The sequence below is a fragment of the Tyto alba genome, unplaced genomic scaffold (assembly GCF_018691265.1).
Source record: "Tyto alba isolate M040663 unplaced genomic scaffold, T.alba_DEE_v4.0 Super-Scaffold_200000146, whole genome shotgun sequence".
Classification (NCBI taxonomy): Eukaryota; Metazoa; Chordata; class Aves; order Strigiformes; family Tytonidae; genus Tyto; species Tyto alba.
Genome location: NW_024881288.1, coordinates 57,911 through 73,957, shown reverse-complemented (window position 1 = coordinate 73,957; position 16,047 = coordinate 57,911). Strand labels below are relative to the sequence as shown.

The window sequence follows — 16,047 nt, the reverse complement described above, 5'->3', positions numbered from 1 at the left end:
TCTGTTGCACAGAGGTCCTTCAGCTAGGCAACTGTGATAAACACCTCATGGGGAATGTCTAAATGGAGAGGCTTTGTGTGTAAATTGGCAGACTCCTAATGAGAAGCCCCTGTACTTGGAGATTAAGATTCTCTGAAAAAGAATGAACTAGCTGAAGCTAGGTTGGAGATAACAAAGGGCAGACATAAACCAAAGAAAGGCCAATTACAAATTGTAGAAAAAGTCCAAGAAAGGCTCATCTCCAAACACCACCAGAGACTGCTAGAGACCACCAATGACCCCCATTGAAGCCCCTCGGGGACCCAAACTGCATTCCTAATAGCTATGTATTTAAGATCATGAGTTTTAGGAAATTTGATGAATATGTATGTAACACAGGGATATAAGCTTTGGCTACTGTAATGTAAGGTGGACATGTCAGGTAGAATGGTTCCCTCATGTCCCCTGCCAAATATAGAAATGCCTGCTCATTAATGCTAAAACCAGCATTAAGTTTTCTTTCCCGATTTCTGTGACACTGACATCTCTCCCCTTCTCTCTCCCACCCAGCAGAGCCTCTGCCCTCACAGCCATGGAGTCCAGGCCACCAGCAGCCTTCTCACCCCCCTGAGCGCCAAGAAGAGGTGAAGGGCATCTCTCCTGCCCCGTGCCCATGCAGCACAGGGGCTGAGGGTGACTGCCCTGCGGTGTCACCGGCTGGGAGGTGGTGGGCAGAGATGGGACAGGGGAAGGCTGTCCCGAGTGCCTGGCTGTCTCTCTGCTGGCCTCTCCCAGCTGGGCCATTCCGACGTGTCTGCTCGTCTCTCCTCGCGCCTGTGCCGCTCCTGCTGCAGCTTTCAGGCACTCTGGGGGTGGGAGGTCCAGCTGAAGGGTCAGCACGGAGCTCGTGGGCCCTCCCACACAGACGTGTCCATGGGAACCCGGTGTCCCAGCTCTCCTTGAAGCTGTGGGGCTCTGGGCCATGCAGCCCGTGCGGGTGGGGACTGAGCTGACTTCAGGAGATGCCACCATGAGGACACCTGGTGACTCCTTGGGGTGTCCTCCCAAGCTGGGAGCCACCCTGCAAATGGCATATCTCTCCTGCATCGTTTGTGTGTAAAACCCATTGGAGAATCCCTGAGATGCTACAAGCAGGATTATGTTGATTTGTTGGAAAAATGAACTCTGTGTCCTTGGCAAGGAGTGGGGTGCTGAGACCTTGTGAAGGTTCCTGGTGGCAGGGTGAAATACTTAGTGATCTGCAGTGGATCCCTCTGCTCTCAGTGGGGTCTGATTGCTTCTCTGGGTACCTCAGGAGTGCAATCCCCCTCCATTTCAAGGGGCAGACACAGGGCAGCCGGGAACAAGACAAACGGACAGATCAGCTCGCTTGCCCCTGCGCTAAGCCACAGCAAATCCTTTTAACTCCCAGGACTTGTGGCTGCTCATCCTGAGCACAGCAGAGATGCTCAGCATTTCTGCCTTCAGAGAAGACTCCCTAAATGAGATGGGGCTGGGGTGGGTGTGGTGGTGTGGTAGGTAAGAGCTTTCTGAAAGAAAAAACACAAACAAAAGCATGAATTTCCTTGATGCAGTCAAGTTTGCTTGGGATTGGGGGTGGAGGTGTTGTCAAGCCCTTTGATGATGAGAGGGAATTCACCTGAGAAAATCTATCAGACCTGGCCCTACGTGCCCCCTGCTCCCAAGCAGAGCCTAGCCTAGAGCATATCCAACACATCTGGGAGCCCACAGGCCCTGCTCTTCACAGCACCCCCAGCCAGCACAAACCAGAGCAACAGCCAGGGAGCTGCACAAAGGTCCTGCCAAGCAGGAGAAAGGGAGGGGGTCTGAGGTGTGGTCACGAATGTGTGAGAGAAGTCTTTGGTTTTACCCAGAGAAGTCTGTCCTCACTTGTCACTGTCTTTTCCCTCTGGTACAGGCCCCTGGGTTCATATGGAGACCATGTCCAACAGCAGCTCCATCACCCACTTCCTCCTCCTGGCATTTGCAGACAGACGGGAGCTGCAGCTCCTGCACTTCTGGCTCTTCCTGGGCATCTACCTGGCTGCCCTCCTGGGAAACGGCCTCATCATCACCGCCATCGCCTGCGACCACCACCTCCACACCCCCATGTACTTCTTCCTCCTCAACCTCTCCCTCCTCGACCTGTGCACCATCTCCACCACTCTCCCCAGTTCCATGGCCAATTCCCTCCAGGATACCAGGGTCATCTCCTTCTTGGCATGTTATGCCCAGGTCTTTCTCTTTGTATTTTTCCTTGGAGCAGAATATTCCCTTCTCACCGTCATGGCCTACGACCGCTACGTTGCCATCTGCCAACCCCTGCACTACAGGACCCTCCTGGGCAGCAGAGCTTGTGTCCACATGGCAGCAGCTGCCTGGGGCAGTGGATTCCTCAATGCTCTGCTGCACACTGCCAACACATTTTCCCTACCACTCTGCCATGGCAATGTGGTGGACCAGTTCTTCTGTGAAATCCCCCAGATCCTCAAGCTCTCCTGCTCTGACTCCTCCTATCTCAGGGAAGTTGGACTCCTTGTGTTTACTGCATTTTTATTCTTTGCTTCTTTTGTTTTCATTGTGCTGTCCTATGTGCAGATCTTCAGGGTCGTGCTGATGATCCCCTCTGAGCACGGACGGCACAAAGCCTTCTCCACGTGCCTCCCTCACCTGGCTGTGGTCTCCCTGTTCATCAGCACTGCATTTTTTGCCTACCTGAAGCCCCTTTCCTTCTCTTCCTCATCCCTGGATCTGGTGGTGGCTGTTCTGTACTCAGTGGTACCTCCAACATTGAACCCCTTCATCTACAGCATGAGGAACAGGGAGCTCAAGGATGCCGTTAAGGAATTGATCCAACGCACCTTGTTCTACCAGCAGTAACCTGCCTCACCTTCTCTGCAGAGTACCCAGAGCTTGGCTTAGGACAAGCCTCTGATTTATTTTTCCCTTCTGATAATTATCATAAGAGGTAACTGCTTGGCTTCATTCCACTTCTCTAGAGGCTTCATCTGTTGTGTCCGACCCTTTCTCAAATGCCTTGAACACACTACCAGATCCAGCCTCCCTGAGAGCATCTCAGCAATAAAAGGGGTCTCCTGTGTGCAGTGCCTGAAGGCTGGGCTGTCCTAACTAAGCTGCTACCAAGAATAAGCCCAAGGAATTTGACTTTTTAAAATGTATTTTCTCATTCTTTAATTCCTGCTTTGGGGTGATAAACTTGTGGCCACTGTGTGATCTATTGGAAACCAAGTGGTGCTTTCAAAGACTATTCCTGGTTTCCAGGGGCGGTGTAGGTGCTGCAGGAGCTCTCCATTACCTCTTTAGGCAGCCACATGTATAGCAGGGCTGATGGCATGTAGTGTTCCCTGCGGAAAGGAGTCTGGAGGGGTCAGGAAAGAAAAGACACTCTCTGTGTGCCCTGGGGTGGGCAGTGAATGGACAATCAGGAGATGAGACACCCCTCAAAGGTGAGGATCACCCAGAGTAAAGCACTAAATCCAGATACCCATAAACCATGACCCTGCATTTTGGTGTGAGCCAGTGAAAATGCAGCAGGCACGGGGAAAGGAGACTGGAGAAATGTGGAAGCTGCCCGAGGAGCCCCAGGGCTGGGGGTCTCCTGCTGTCCTGGGCAGCAGGGCTGGTGGGGAGGCAGAAGTGGAAGAAAGGCAGCCAGGGCTGAGGGTCACTTGCAGCATGAATGCAGGACAGACAGAGAGTGCCTGGACTCTGTTTCCTCACACCCTTTGGACCAGCTCAAGTAGTGGGAACACTGGGGAGGCTGCCATCCCTCCCTGGGATGCTCCCTGGGGCTGCTGTGCCCTTCAGAAGGTTTGGTGCTGTGGGGTGAGTACCGAAGTCCCAGCCCACTCCTGACCTCTCCCCTGGCTCAGTCAGACAGAGCTTTTTGATCAGGTCGTCAGCCGAAGGACAAGGCAAAACATGTAGCACTGACCTGCCCGCCACAATGGTCTTACAGGTAGCTGTGAGATCCCTCACAAGCATGGGGAATTGGATGTCCCCACCACCACCTGAATTTTTGGTGTCACACCTCAAAAAGCAGTTTGCATTTCACAGGCATATTTTCTGTTTCTCCTCCTTCATGTGGTTCTTCCTGGGGATCCCCTTTGGGTCTTTTCCTCTTTGTTCCAACACACATGGCCTTCCCAAGTTGGCATTTTGCCCTGGTTTTCCATTTTCGTAGCCCACATGGACTGTGTCTTCCTGCACAGTTCAAAGCCCAGACTTGGCCCCAGTAACCCTGCATGGCCGGTCTGGGATGTGGGGGCCTCCCAGTCTGGCTCACTGGGCTGGACCCCTCTTTACACGTGACAGGATTTGTTATGGGGGCCCCTTGGAGTGTGACACAGTGGCAGTGTCCTCCTCTCTCCTTGCATCTCTGGTCTCTATGTGAAACATTCTAACTCAATTCTAACTCTATTTTCCTTTGTGGGTTTCCTCCATGCAGTAATTATTAAGGTGAACCTCACCATCAATCTTACTGAACCTTATCAAGCCCCTATCAAAACTTTGTTCAGTTCCATCGCACTTATGGAACTCTGTCAATTTAGTACTTTACCTCAATAAAACATATTGCTGCTTCCCTCTTTTGAATGAGGTGCATTCTGCTCTTCTCCAACACCATGGAGGGCCAAGGTCCTTCTTTTCCACTCTCTCCTAGTAGGACCCCTAGGAGGAAGAACATTTCTCTGTGTTCATTGCTTAAAAGAATGGTGAAGGAAGTTCAGCGAGGTGAACCACGGAGGTGTGTGTTTCTGAGTGTATTAATATTCCCTAAATGTGCTCTGTGCCTTCTGGCAGTTGAGAAATGCTTCTTCCTGAGGGCAACATTGCTGATGCTTACAGAACCCCTTCTGACTGTGCAGACGAGGTGCTCCACAGGTGTGCTTCTCTCATAGCGTGCATTTGAAGGCAGAGGCCAGGTAGCCAAAAATGAATATCGTACTGGCAATGAGCCTTTCCAAGGTTGTTATGAGCCAGACTGGGAATGCAGGGAAGCATAAAGGTTCTGTGGTCCCCTTGGGTTAAATTAAAGTGAAATGACACCAAATGACTGGTTAAAATGTTTTACTTGCAGTAGAAACAACTTAAACTTGGAAAAGGATAGCAAGCAATGTGGCCTCTTATTAATAAACCTGTAAGGAAGAAAAGAAAGGAAGAAAAGGAAAAGGGAGAGAGAGAAAGAGAGTCAAAATATGTGGATCACTACCCCAAGTTCCAGCATTTTCTCAGGTCTGGTAATCTTGAGCGGTAGGTGCACCCCCAGCAAACTTTTCTGTTGCCTTTTAAGTTCACTTTCTCCGCTGATGTTCATACTAAACAAGGAGAGGCAGGTTCTCCTCCAACACATTTCCATGAGAGATGAGGAAAAGGTGGAAGGTGGGTTCTGTGTGTGCATGGAAGGGGGATCGGGTGCCCCTACCCCCTTTGTCAATTGAGTCAGTGGTTGTGCTCGCCCCAACACCATTGATTTTTTCCTCAGTTTTTGCTTAGGTCCTTCTGGTGCTGGTTCTTTCTCTCTCTTATCACTCCTTTAACCTGAACATATGGTTTCACTCAATTTGTTTCCCTTCATTGAGGCTTATCTAAGGAATTTGGCAATACAACCATGAGGGAGTGGAGCTGTGCACCCTTCGATACACTCCATGCTTCCTTGGGTGGTGTTCCATAGTCTGATCACAATGGCCAAAGCTTGTCAAATTTTTCTGTGTTTATGACTGTTTGAGGCAACAATTCTTTCATTTTCTTACACATGTCTGCCTGCAAAATCCTACGTTGGGCTCACCTAGGGTCGGGTGGTGGTGAGAGGCTGCCACTGCTGGAGGAAGAACCATGGACGGCTGCCACGGGGTCTGTGATGGGCAGACATTTCCTCACCCTGAACAACCACCCTGCTCCAAGCAGTGCCTGCACCATGGGGCTGTGGGGCCATGTGGGGCAGCAGGACGTGGCCAGCCCAGCTGAGGAGGTCCTCCCTGCTCTGCCCACTGCCACCCATCGGCACTGCCACAGCCCCTCTGTGCTGGGCGATGAGGTTTCTGTGGGTGCCCTTCTGTGAGCCGCGTGGGCACCCACAGGGTGTGTCTCTGCTTGGAGCTGGTCGCCTTGGCCTGCCTGCACGGTCCTGGCAAGGCTTGGCCTTGGAGATGGGCTGGGATAGTCCTCAGCCCATGGCATGAGTGCCAGATTAGGAATGACTCCTGCAGAAGAGCTCACACTGTGCTCAGCGCATGGGTGAGCCCTTCAAGATGTTCTCACACCAGGATTCTTCTTGGTACAAAGGGGAACCATGGCAGCCTGAAGCGATTTCTGCTGGATGGAAGCTGTGTGGGTTGCACAAGCACTCACAGGTAGAAGGAAAATTTTTTAAAAGGAAAAATTTATTGGGCTCTAATGATGTCAGTGCAGTGAGGGTGCATACAGGCTCAACTCTGATACCCAACTCCACCACCGTTATGACCAAAGAAGAAAACAGCTTCATACTGACCCTCAGACCTGATGTGCCATAGCTCCTGCCTAAGCTGGTCTCCAAGCCCATACTCAGACAACTTGTGCTAGGTCAAGTGCACCAGAACTTGTCTCCATGAGTTTGGAACATCTCTATTGACCGAGATCCCACCATCTCCCCTGGGCCCTTGCTTGGCTGCTGGTCTCTGAGGGATTTCTCCAAAAAAACCCAACACTCAAAACCAAACAGCCCACTTAGCCTCTCCTAGTACACAATGTGCTCCAGGCGCCAACCATCTTTCCAGCCTCTGCTGGACTATTCACAGCCTGTCAAGGTCTTTCTTGTGCTGGGGAGACCCACACTGGACACAGCAATCCTACTGGGGTCCATGAATAAGGGAGAAGAGTCACTTCCCTTTCCCTGATGGCTGTGATTTTGCTAATCCAGACATTGATAAGGTTGGCCTGCCTTTACCCAAGGGCACACTGCTCCCTCCTGTCCCGCTTGTGCACCCAGACTCCCAGGTCCTTTTCTGCAGAGCTGCTGTCCCCAGCCTGGCCTCTTGTCTGGAGTTGTCCCAGCACAGTGACAGGATGAACACTGGCATTTGTCTTCAACTTTGTGTGGATCCCAGGCAGACCTTTTCACTGAGGGCTACTGCATCTACCTCTCTCCTTATCCAAAGGGCCCATCATCTCATTGTAAATGGTATTCAGGTTGGTCAGGCAGAATTTGTCTTTATTCAGTTTTTACTGGAAGTTCCAAATCCCCTTCTTCTCCTTCAGGTGCTTGGAAATGGCTTCCAGGAGGATTTGCTCCATCACTTTCCCCGGGACAGACGTGAGGCTGAGCAGCCTGGAGCTCCCTCATCTTCCTTTTTGCTCTTCATGAAGATGGGTGGCATGTTTGCCTTTTCCCAGACACCAGGAACCTCCTTGACTGCCATGGCCTTTCCAGGGTGACAGAAGCAGCCACACACTGACCTTGGCCAGCACCCTCAGCACCCTTGGCTGTAACTCACCCCATAGAGGACCCACAGAATCATGTATGGCCAACCAGCTTGCTGAAAGTCTCTCCACGTGTTCTTGGTCACTAGGTCCACTCCTTCACTGAGTTTTGGGCCCGCTTTTCTTTTTTTAGCTTTGCTGTGGCTGCCAACACCGTTACCGAAGTCCCTTTTGCTACCTTCTGCATCCCTTGCCAGTTTGAGCACCAGTTGAGCTCTGCCTTTCCTAGCTCCATCCTTGCATGTACAGACAAGGTCTCTGTGCTACCCCAGGGCAGCCTGAACCCCTTCAGCCCTCTGTGCATCTCCACCCCGTCCCACAGGCAGGCTGGTGGCAAGAGGGTGGCATCTGGGGACAGCACAGCAGTGCTGGGAGCAGGGGCACCAACAAGGAAAGGGGGGGTGTGAGCCATGCCCTGTGCTGCACACAGGGGCACTAGGTGGTTGGTGCCTCAGTGGTTGGCCAGGCTGCATGGGCTTGGAGTGGATGCCAGCTTGAGAGTAGGAGCGCTGGGATTTCCATGGAATTCCAGTGAAAATGTGGCTGCAGGAAAAGCAAGTGGGCAGGTTCAGGCACAGGCAACTGCAGTGGCAAGTGTGGACAAGAAAGTGTGCTGGCCTCCTGCCATGGTTGCTCAACTTCATCCATGAAAGCCCATACGGTTTTTGTGTTTCAACAGGTTTGGCCTTGAAGATGAAATGGAATTGTCTCCTTTGTATCAGCCCTTAGGAAGCCCTGCCAAAGCATCTCCCAAATTCAGTGCTGGCAGGAGGATGTCCTATAGACACCTCTGGTCTGAGCCTCCTCCAGATGTCTGCACCCCTGGGCTGGATGCTCTGCCTGGCACGGGAGGATCAGGCCACTCTCCCTGTACCCACACCATCTCCACCTTGGGAAAGAAACACCTCTAAGATTTGAAGACAGGCTTCAGGCCTGCCCATTGCTCCCACCCCCCCACTTCTCTGGATATCCAGAATGACCTGAGGGGTGCTTGGCTCCTCTTTAATAGGACATAACCAGAGTCTTCACATTTGTCTCAGGACAACAAATGGCACCATCCAGACCCCAAACTCACCTGCTGCAGGTCCTGTACTACCCAGTGGTGATTGGTGTCAGGACCAACTGCCACTCCCAGCTGTACTGCTCAGGGCTGTGGTCACACCACCGGATGACATTTTGGGCACCAAAAAGGAATATTGTGGTTTACCCCCAGCTGACAGCTAAGCACCATGCAGCCACTCACTCATTATCCCCACATCTCCCCTGGTGGGATGGGGAGGAGAATCAGAAAAAAAAAAAATAAAAACAACAAAAAATCCTCATGGGTTGGCATAAGAAGAATTTAATAATTGAAACAAGATGTAGTAATAATAATCATATTAATAATAATAATAGAAATAGTTGCAATAATTGTAATGAAAAGGAAGATAAGAAAAAGAGAGGAATAAAACCAAAGAAAAAGACAAGGGGTGCCCAGTGCAATTGCTCTGTACCCACTGATCCATGCCCAGCTGGTCCCCCCAAGCAGTGATCTCTTGGCCAACTCACTGCCTTCCTCCCTTTTGTTTATATACAGGGCCTGATGTCCTGTGGTATCAAATAACACTATGGCTAGTTTGGGTCAGATGTCCTGGTCATGCTCCCTCTTAGTTTCTTGTGCCCGCCCTCACTGGCAGCATGGGAAACTGAACAATCCTCGACTTAGGATAAGCCCTACTCAGCAACAACTAAAGCATCCTGGAGTTCTCAACATTGTTCTCACCCTAAACCCAAAGCACAGCACTGCTTCAGCTGCTAGGAAGAAAATTAACTCTGTCCCAGCTGAAATCAGGACTTTGCAGATTGCCTTTCTTGGTAAGCCTGGCTCCTGCAACCCTTATTGTCAAATAGGCAAGTTCTTATGGGCTCCACTGCCCTCTGCATCTGACATGCACACCAGCTGGTTGGATCATTTGGCCTCTGTGACCAAAGGCCATGGGTCATGGTCATGATCCAGGCCTTTTGCAAGCACCAGTTTCCTTCCTGTTGTTATTTGCAGTCACGTGAACTAGGATCAGAAATGTCAGGCTGTGCTCTGCCTGTTGTGACAAACTGCTCAGCCCTCATCACGATCTGCCTTCAACCAAAAAGACTTTTCAGTGTGCACAACATTCTTGTCGGGGTGGCTTCTGCGTCCGTGCCTCCGCTGCCTGCTGGCAGGAGCTTGATGCAAGTTTTGGAAATCAGCAAATGCTGATTTTTGTCACTTTTATCCCCAAACTTGACGTTGTCATTGCCCAATAAGGTGTGGTACTGACCTTCTGAGGCACATAGATTTAGGTCAACCTCGCTGCTCGTTGTCTTCCTGTGAAGTTCAGTGTGACTGAGGATGAGCTAGCTCATCGTTACAGTAGTGCTTTCCACCTTCGTCATCATTTCCATTAAATGAGCATTTCTTTTTCTTACCCATACTGCCATACATCCACTCAAGTTGTTGTCCTCTCAGAGGAAACCATCTGCACACATGCCTTAAATGCTGATGTGCTGGAGCTTCAGTGCACAGGGACCTTGAGATACTTGGGGCTTTGGCCAGCAGGAACCTCAAGTTGTACAAGGAGAAGGGGCAAAGTGGGACTGGACCAGCAGAGGAGTGAGTCTGAGGAGAAGGCCCTGGGCACTGTGAGTGATGACATATGTGCTGCTGGTAAAGGCTCACCATGAATAGAGCCAGCTCCTGCATATGGAGCTGCATTGTAGCATGACCATCGAGACACGGGGAGTTATCATCCCCCTCGACTCAGCACTGGTGTGGCCACACCTGTAACATACTCCCGGTCTTCCCATTCTGAGGAGCAGGAAGGAATGGGAGAGTGCCCAGAGGATGTCTGCAAAGGTGGGTTTAGAGGGCATGAAGCACATGAAGTGTGTAGAGTAGCTGAGGGACCTGGGCTTCCTTGTCCTGATGGTGTGGAAGGTCGTGCGGGAGTAAAAAAGTAGCTTGAAATTAGGAGTTTGGGGTGGTTTCAGAGATTGTGGAGCTTTTCTTTGTAGTGGGAAACCACCTGAGAAAGGAAAAGCATCACAAAGTGTAGCTTGGGAGGTTGAGACTGGACAGGAGGAGAAAAAATGTCCCTTAAAGGGTAATTGCTGTGGTGCCAGAGGTCACCCAGAGCCTGGATCAATGCAGTGCTTTGTGTTCCAAGGAACAGGCAGGGAGGAAGGAGAGATCTCAGGAAAGGCAGGGAGATGCCATAGGTTGGGTGTCCACAGCCTGGGGGTCTCTGTCCCCTTGGTTATGGCAGTTGTCTCTGCTACCAAGGCCTGGAAGGAGACATGATAATCGCATGGAACTGGGGCCTCGTGGCTTCCTTGCAGCCCCCCAGGGAGGCTGGGAGCTGTGGTACCACTGTCCTCCACTCAGCATTGCCCACCCCACCCCACAGTGCCCCAGGAAGAGCCCTGAGCCAGTGTGAGGGATGGGATCCCCCTTCTTGGGGCTGACCACTTGCCATGATAAAATATATCAAGTTTTACTCAGCATCAGCTCCCCTTGCACAGTGCCTTTGCCTACCTGTACTCACAGCCTCCAATTTTCTTCTCTAACTAATCCATGGGGACACCTGGTCTGTAATGGGCCTCAGAGGGGCCAATTAACACTCCAAGACACTTTGGATTTTGCTTCTGACTTTAACCCCTTCAGAGGTTGGTTCAGGTCCTCTCAGTATCTGAGGTTCAAGCACCAAATACACCCCGGGTCTCATTAAAATGCAGAAAACCTGAACGAGCCACATCTCTTCCATCAATTATTTCAGGACTTCCAATCTTGTACAGCTAATTGGAGAGGCTTCAGGAGTCTACTTAAAGTGGAAGATTTTAATGACAACTTCGTAAATATTTTTTTTTCTTTGTTCATTTTGAAGGGGTTTTTAATCCTTTCTTAATTTTACAGAAGTGAGAGAAGCTTTCTCCAATTCTGATGGTCTTCTACAGAGGACAGGAAATGTAGCAACAGCAGTCTCCTCATGGTCCCCCACTGTATGGGGAACTTTCCTCCCCACCTCCCAGCCCACCATTTCCCTCAGGGGCTGCCTGGGACTTGCATTCTTCTACATCAGACTTCCTCACTGATGTTCACAGCTGAATGTTACAGCTCCTTTGCACCAATTCCCACCTGATTTACCCTGAGACTTGACTGTAAATAGTCACAGGAATCTTATTAATTTTGAAGAAACGGAAGTAAAATATGAGACAAATTATTAAAAAACAAACAAACAAACAAACAACAATGAAGTCCTCAACTGTATGCCAAGTCCAAGCCTCCACTATGGTCTACCTTCCTCAAGTGATGACCATAGAAGAAATATGCTAGACAAATAGATAGGAAATTATAACTATACGCACAATTAGCAAGTTGGCTAAAAAGAGAGTTTGGCAGTTTAAATCAACTTTTCCACCTTCTTGGCCAAATTTCTAGTCCAGAGCCTTGTTACGACCTCATGCCTCTAGTGATCTCCCTGCCTATCTTCCTGTGCCTCCTTATTCCATGCCCACCTCTAGCAAATTAATTTGGGGTGTTGTGGGTAACATTTTACAGTCAACAGAAAAATCATTTGTCAATGTTCAAAGCATTTCTGAGGTATAACTGAGAAAGAAATGCACTTGTGTTACATCATGTGGTTGTTAACATCATTATATTTAGCAAAACCCATCGTCAAAACAGCCTGTTCTAAAAGCCCCCCTGCGACTGGACAGAAATTAAGATGCAAGAATAAACTAATTAGAGTTGCTGCACTCTAACAAGCTCCCAGGGGAAAGTTACTGAGTCTGGAGAGCTATGGGAGGAATAGAGTCTTTGGGGTTTAGTGGGGCATGCTGAGGGGTTTGGGTGAGGAAGCTCCCTCAGGAGATTGACGTGAGCCTCTCTGGGGGCTGATTAGAGCAGAAGAACAGAGGCAAGTGACTTCAGGGTGACAAAGAAAGGAGACAGAGACATCCTGTGTCGTGTAGCCCCTTGGATGTGCCCTGCCAAGGGGCTCAGTGCTAATTCCCAGCCCATCTGAATGGTGATGCCTTTGGTCATCAGCAGCTGAGGTTTTCCCCCGGTCACTCTGAGGACAAATACACACCGAGTGCCACATCCTTGCCCCTCAGGCCTGGCACTTCGCAGCTCCCCCTAAACCTTTGCCTATAGCCTAACACCTAACCCTGAAAGGTGAGCTCTCATCCTTAGCCCTGCCCTGATCACTGAAGCTGAAACCCTCACCAGATACCTGAAATCTAAGCCCTACCTACCTCCCTAATCCTTTCCCTCAACACCCCTCATCTTCAACCAAGTCCTTCCCTGGGCTGGCCTAACCCTGGGCAACAGCCCTGGGTGGGGTGCAGCTCAGCAGAAAAGGCCCTGGGGGTCATGGTGGACAACAAGCTGCACATGAGTCAGCGGTGACGGCTGGCAACCCAGAAGTCCAACAGCATCCTGGCTGTCTGAAGAGGAGCATGGCCAGGAGATGAGGGGGAGGGATTCTCCCCTTCCATTCAGTGCTTGCTAGACCACATGCCCAGTACTGCACTGAGTTTGGGGCCTCCTGCCCCCCGTACAGGAAGGACATCATCAACTGGAGCAAGATCAATGAAGAGGCACCAATACAGTCGGGCATGTGTAGACGTACAGGGGGCTGGAGAGCTTCCCACCTGAGGAAAGGCTGAGGGAACACTCTCCAGTATGGAGACGAGAAGGCTTTGGGAAACCTCGTAGGAGCATTTCAGTACCTGTCAGGCAGCTAAGAAAATAGAGCCAGGCTCTTCATCGTGGTGGATGGTGGGAAAAGGAGAGGCAAGGGACAAAAGTGGAAAGAATTCAGGCAGGAGATGAGGACCATGAGGTCATAACCATGAGGTCACTTACACACTGGAAGAGGTTATCTTGAGAGGCTCTGCAACCCAGACCCTTGGAGGTTTCCAAGCCTCCTTTCCCCCTACATATGGTCTCCCAATATTGAACAAAAAGCTCTGGCTCAGACAAGAATGAAGCAAAAGCCTATGGCACCAACACGAGCTCTTCCTCCCCTGGCCCTTCACTTCTCTGTGAGAGGTGTCTGCCACCAATCCCACACTTCTTTCTTCCTCAGCCTTTGCAGCTGCATGTGCCTGGCCTGCTCACTTGACTTTGCAACCATCACCTTTGTATTTAAGGCCCAACATATCTTGTCACCCACTGTAAGCTGGCACCCACCCCGCAACTGGAGCCCACCTGGCCACAGGGGCAGGGAGAGGCCAGGCCCTCTGCTTGACTGGGCACAGCTTTTTCCTGGGAACGTCCCCAAGGAGCTCTCCTCACGTGTGTCAGGCTGTGGCCTGGCACGGGTGGCACAGGGACAAGGGCTGCTGGGTCAGGGCTGAAGTAGCTCAGCTGGGAGAGCGTTAGACTGAAGATCTAAAGGTCCCTGGTTCAACCATGGGTTCAGCAATGTTTTTCTCCCTTAGGGTCTTGCAGAGCCCGTCTGCCTTTGTCCATCCTGCCCTGGCCCTCCTCGCTCCTTCCCCTCTTGCCAGAGCACTGCCCGTGTGCGCTGTAGCTGCACATCTACAGGTTAGAAGGAGCCTTCCTCTTGCACCACAAGCCCCCAGCCTTCCCTGGGCAGGACTCTCCACTCAGTGTGTCTTTGGGGTGTTCTCCAGCTGGGTCTCCTTCCCTGCTCCACAGGGATCGGGATCTCTCCACTCAGGGGTCTCTGCAAAGACTGTCTCTCTCCTCATGGTCATTCTCACTGGTGCACAGACTGCTCCCCTCCTCACACACATCCTTCACCTCAACCTCAGTTCCCAGACCAGGGCACACTGCCCACAGGGAGGCCATCGTCCGCAGTCCCAGGGAGAGGCACTCCTTGCAGCTGAGCAGCACAATTGTCCCATGTTTACCCACGAAGATACCACCCCTGCATGTGGTCAGGCTCTCAGCCTTGGAGTTAACAGCTGCCCTGCTCAGCCACCCTGCCACGGAGACCCCAGCCAGGCTGTCCCAGGGCACTGCTTTGCTGTCAGGACAGGCCTCAGCACTGGAGGAGTGGGGAGGTCCCTGAGCCCAACCCACACCCGCAGCCCCAGGGAGATGGAAGCCTGCTGTCCACCTCACCTCCTGGGATGCTGGTGGGAGGAGTGGTGCAGGGCAAGGCCCAGTGACTAGAGGAGGGGTTATGGGATTTCTGCCCCTGTGTGCCCCCACCACACACCCTGGGATGTCATCAGAGCCTGGGGGCACCTCGCCCTGTTGCACTGCTCCTCCTTGGGAACAGGGAGCCCAAACTCAGAGAAATAAGGCTGCTCTCCCATGGGCTTTCCACATCTGAGCTCTGCCCAGTGTGGGGCAGGGTGCTGAGGGCTGGGGTCTCACTGCGACCCCCCTCAGGTAGATCCTCAGGAGCTGCAGGAGCAGACACAGATCTGGGGCACAGTGGCAATCCTGCTTTGATGCAGAGAAGGGACCCATCTGGGGGCCATCCTGTTAGGTCCCAAAATGCATGAAACAGGTTCTTTCTGCTCAGGGGTGCTGCCCCTCAAGCACACCCACGCCTGGGGCTTATTTCCTCAAGGAAGAGGCAAACCTCTACCAGGTGCCAGATTATGGGAGAAATATTACACCTGTGGGAGGGCAGAGCTGGTGGGGCAGTCACACCGGACAGGCACTGGGCTCTTCTCCCCAGTTCCCACTTGGGGCACCTGGAGTGTGCAGATCAGTGTCCATACTGTCCAGAGGCCCCCACCATCCCGTGTTCAGAAGATAACACTCCCCTCTTCTTTACTTCACCTTTATACCTTATTTCTCTGAGATGCAGGGCTGGAGCTTATCCCAGTGGGAGTTCTCCAGGCTGTGTTTGCAATGCCCATGGATGTCACGCATCATTGTGGGGGTCTTGCCCTGGGAACACTGCTCTCCCATGGGGCTGCCAGCAGGAAGGCTCTCAGGTGTGGGGCAGAGGGATGTGTGAACCTCGGCTCCCCCCAGGTGCCCCCAGGGTCAGCCAGGGGTGGAGGAGCTCCCAGCAGGGAATGGGGCAACACTGCTATAGGAGAAGATGTTGGCAACGTCTGCCTCCTCTCCACTTCTGCTCCAGGGCCAGATCCTGCTGTTTGCAGCACTATGGAGCTGCAGCTACTCCCACAGGCAATCCTGCCACAGACACCCAACACACCTTCCAGCCTGCAGCAGAGAAGCCCATTGGGGAAGAGCCGGTGGAGTGCGGAGACCCACCAGCGGGAACAGGGAGGGCAGTTGGGCAGTTTGGGCGCCAGGTCCTGCCCAGGTGCCAAACTCTTCTCCCAGCCTGGCTTCTGCACAAGGTTTCTGTGCCGTGGGTGCTGGGGCAGGTGAAACCCCAGCTGAGGGAGAGGGACCGGGACCCTGGCTCAGCTCCCAGCAGCACCTGTTTTAGTGGAGGGACACAAAATCTCCACTGCCATGGAAATGTGCCCACATGAGCATCCTCCCAGATGGGCCTTCTCCAGGCCAGGGGCTGGACCAGCTTTTGGCTGCCGCACGCGTCTTGTGGGGAAGCTTTCTCCATCCCCCTGGCCCTCTAACAGCGCTGAGGGAAC

The 16,047-nt window shown here is 52.0% G+C and overlaps 1 protein-coding gene across 1 annotated transcript; it reads left to right on the top strand.

Moving 5' to 3' along the window:
• The first annotated feature begins 1,941 nt into the window (after nucleotides 1-1,941).
• Nucleotides 1,942-2,880, top strand: LOC116958970 (olfactory receptor 14J1-like). Its single transcript, XM_042793980.1, has one exon. The coding sequence runs from the start codon at nucleotides 1,942-1,944 to the stop codon at nucleotides 2,878-2,880; it is 939 nt and encodes a 312-aa protein (XP_042649914.1).
• Nucleotides 2,881-16,047: the final 13,167 nt, after the last annotated feature.

Coding starts and splice junctions, on each gene's coding strand:
- LOC116958970 (XM_042793980.1), top strand. CDS start 1,942: ATGTCCAACAGCAGCTCCATCACCCACTTCCTCCTCCTGGCATTTGCA.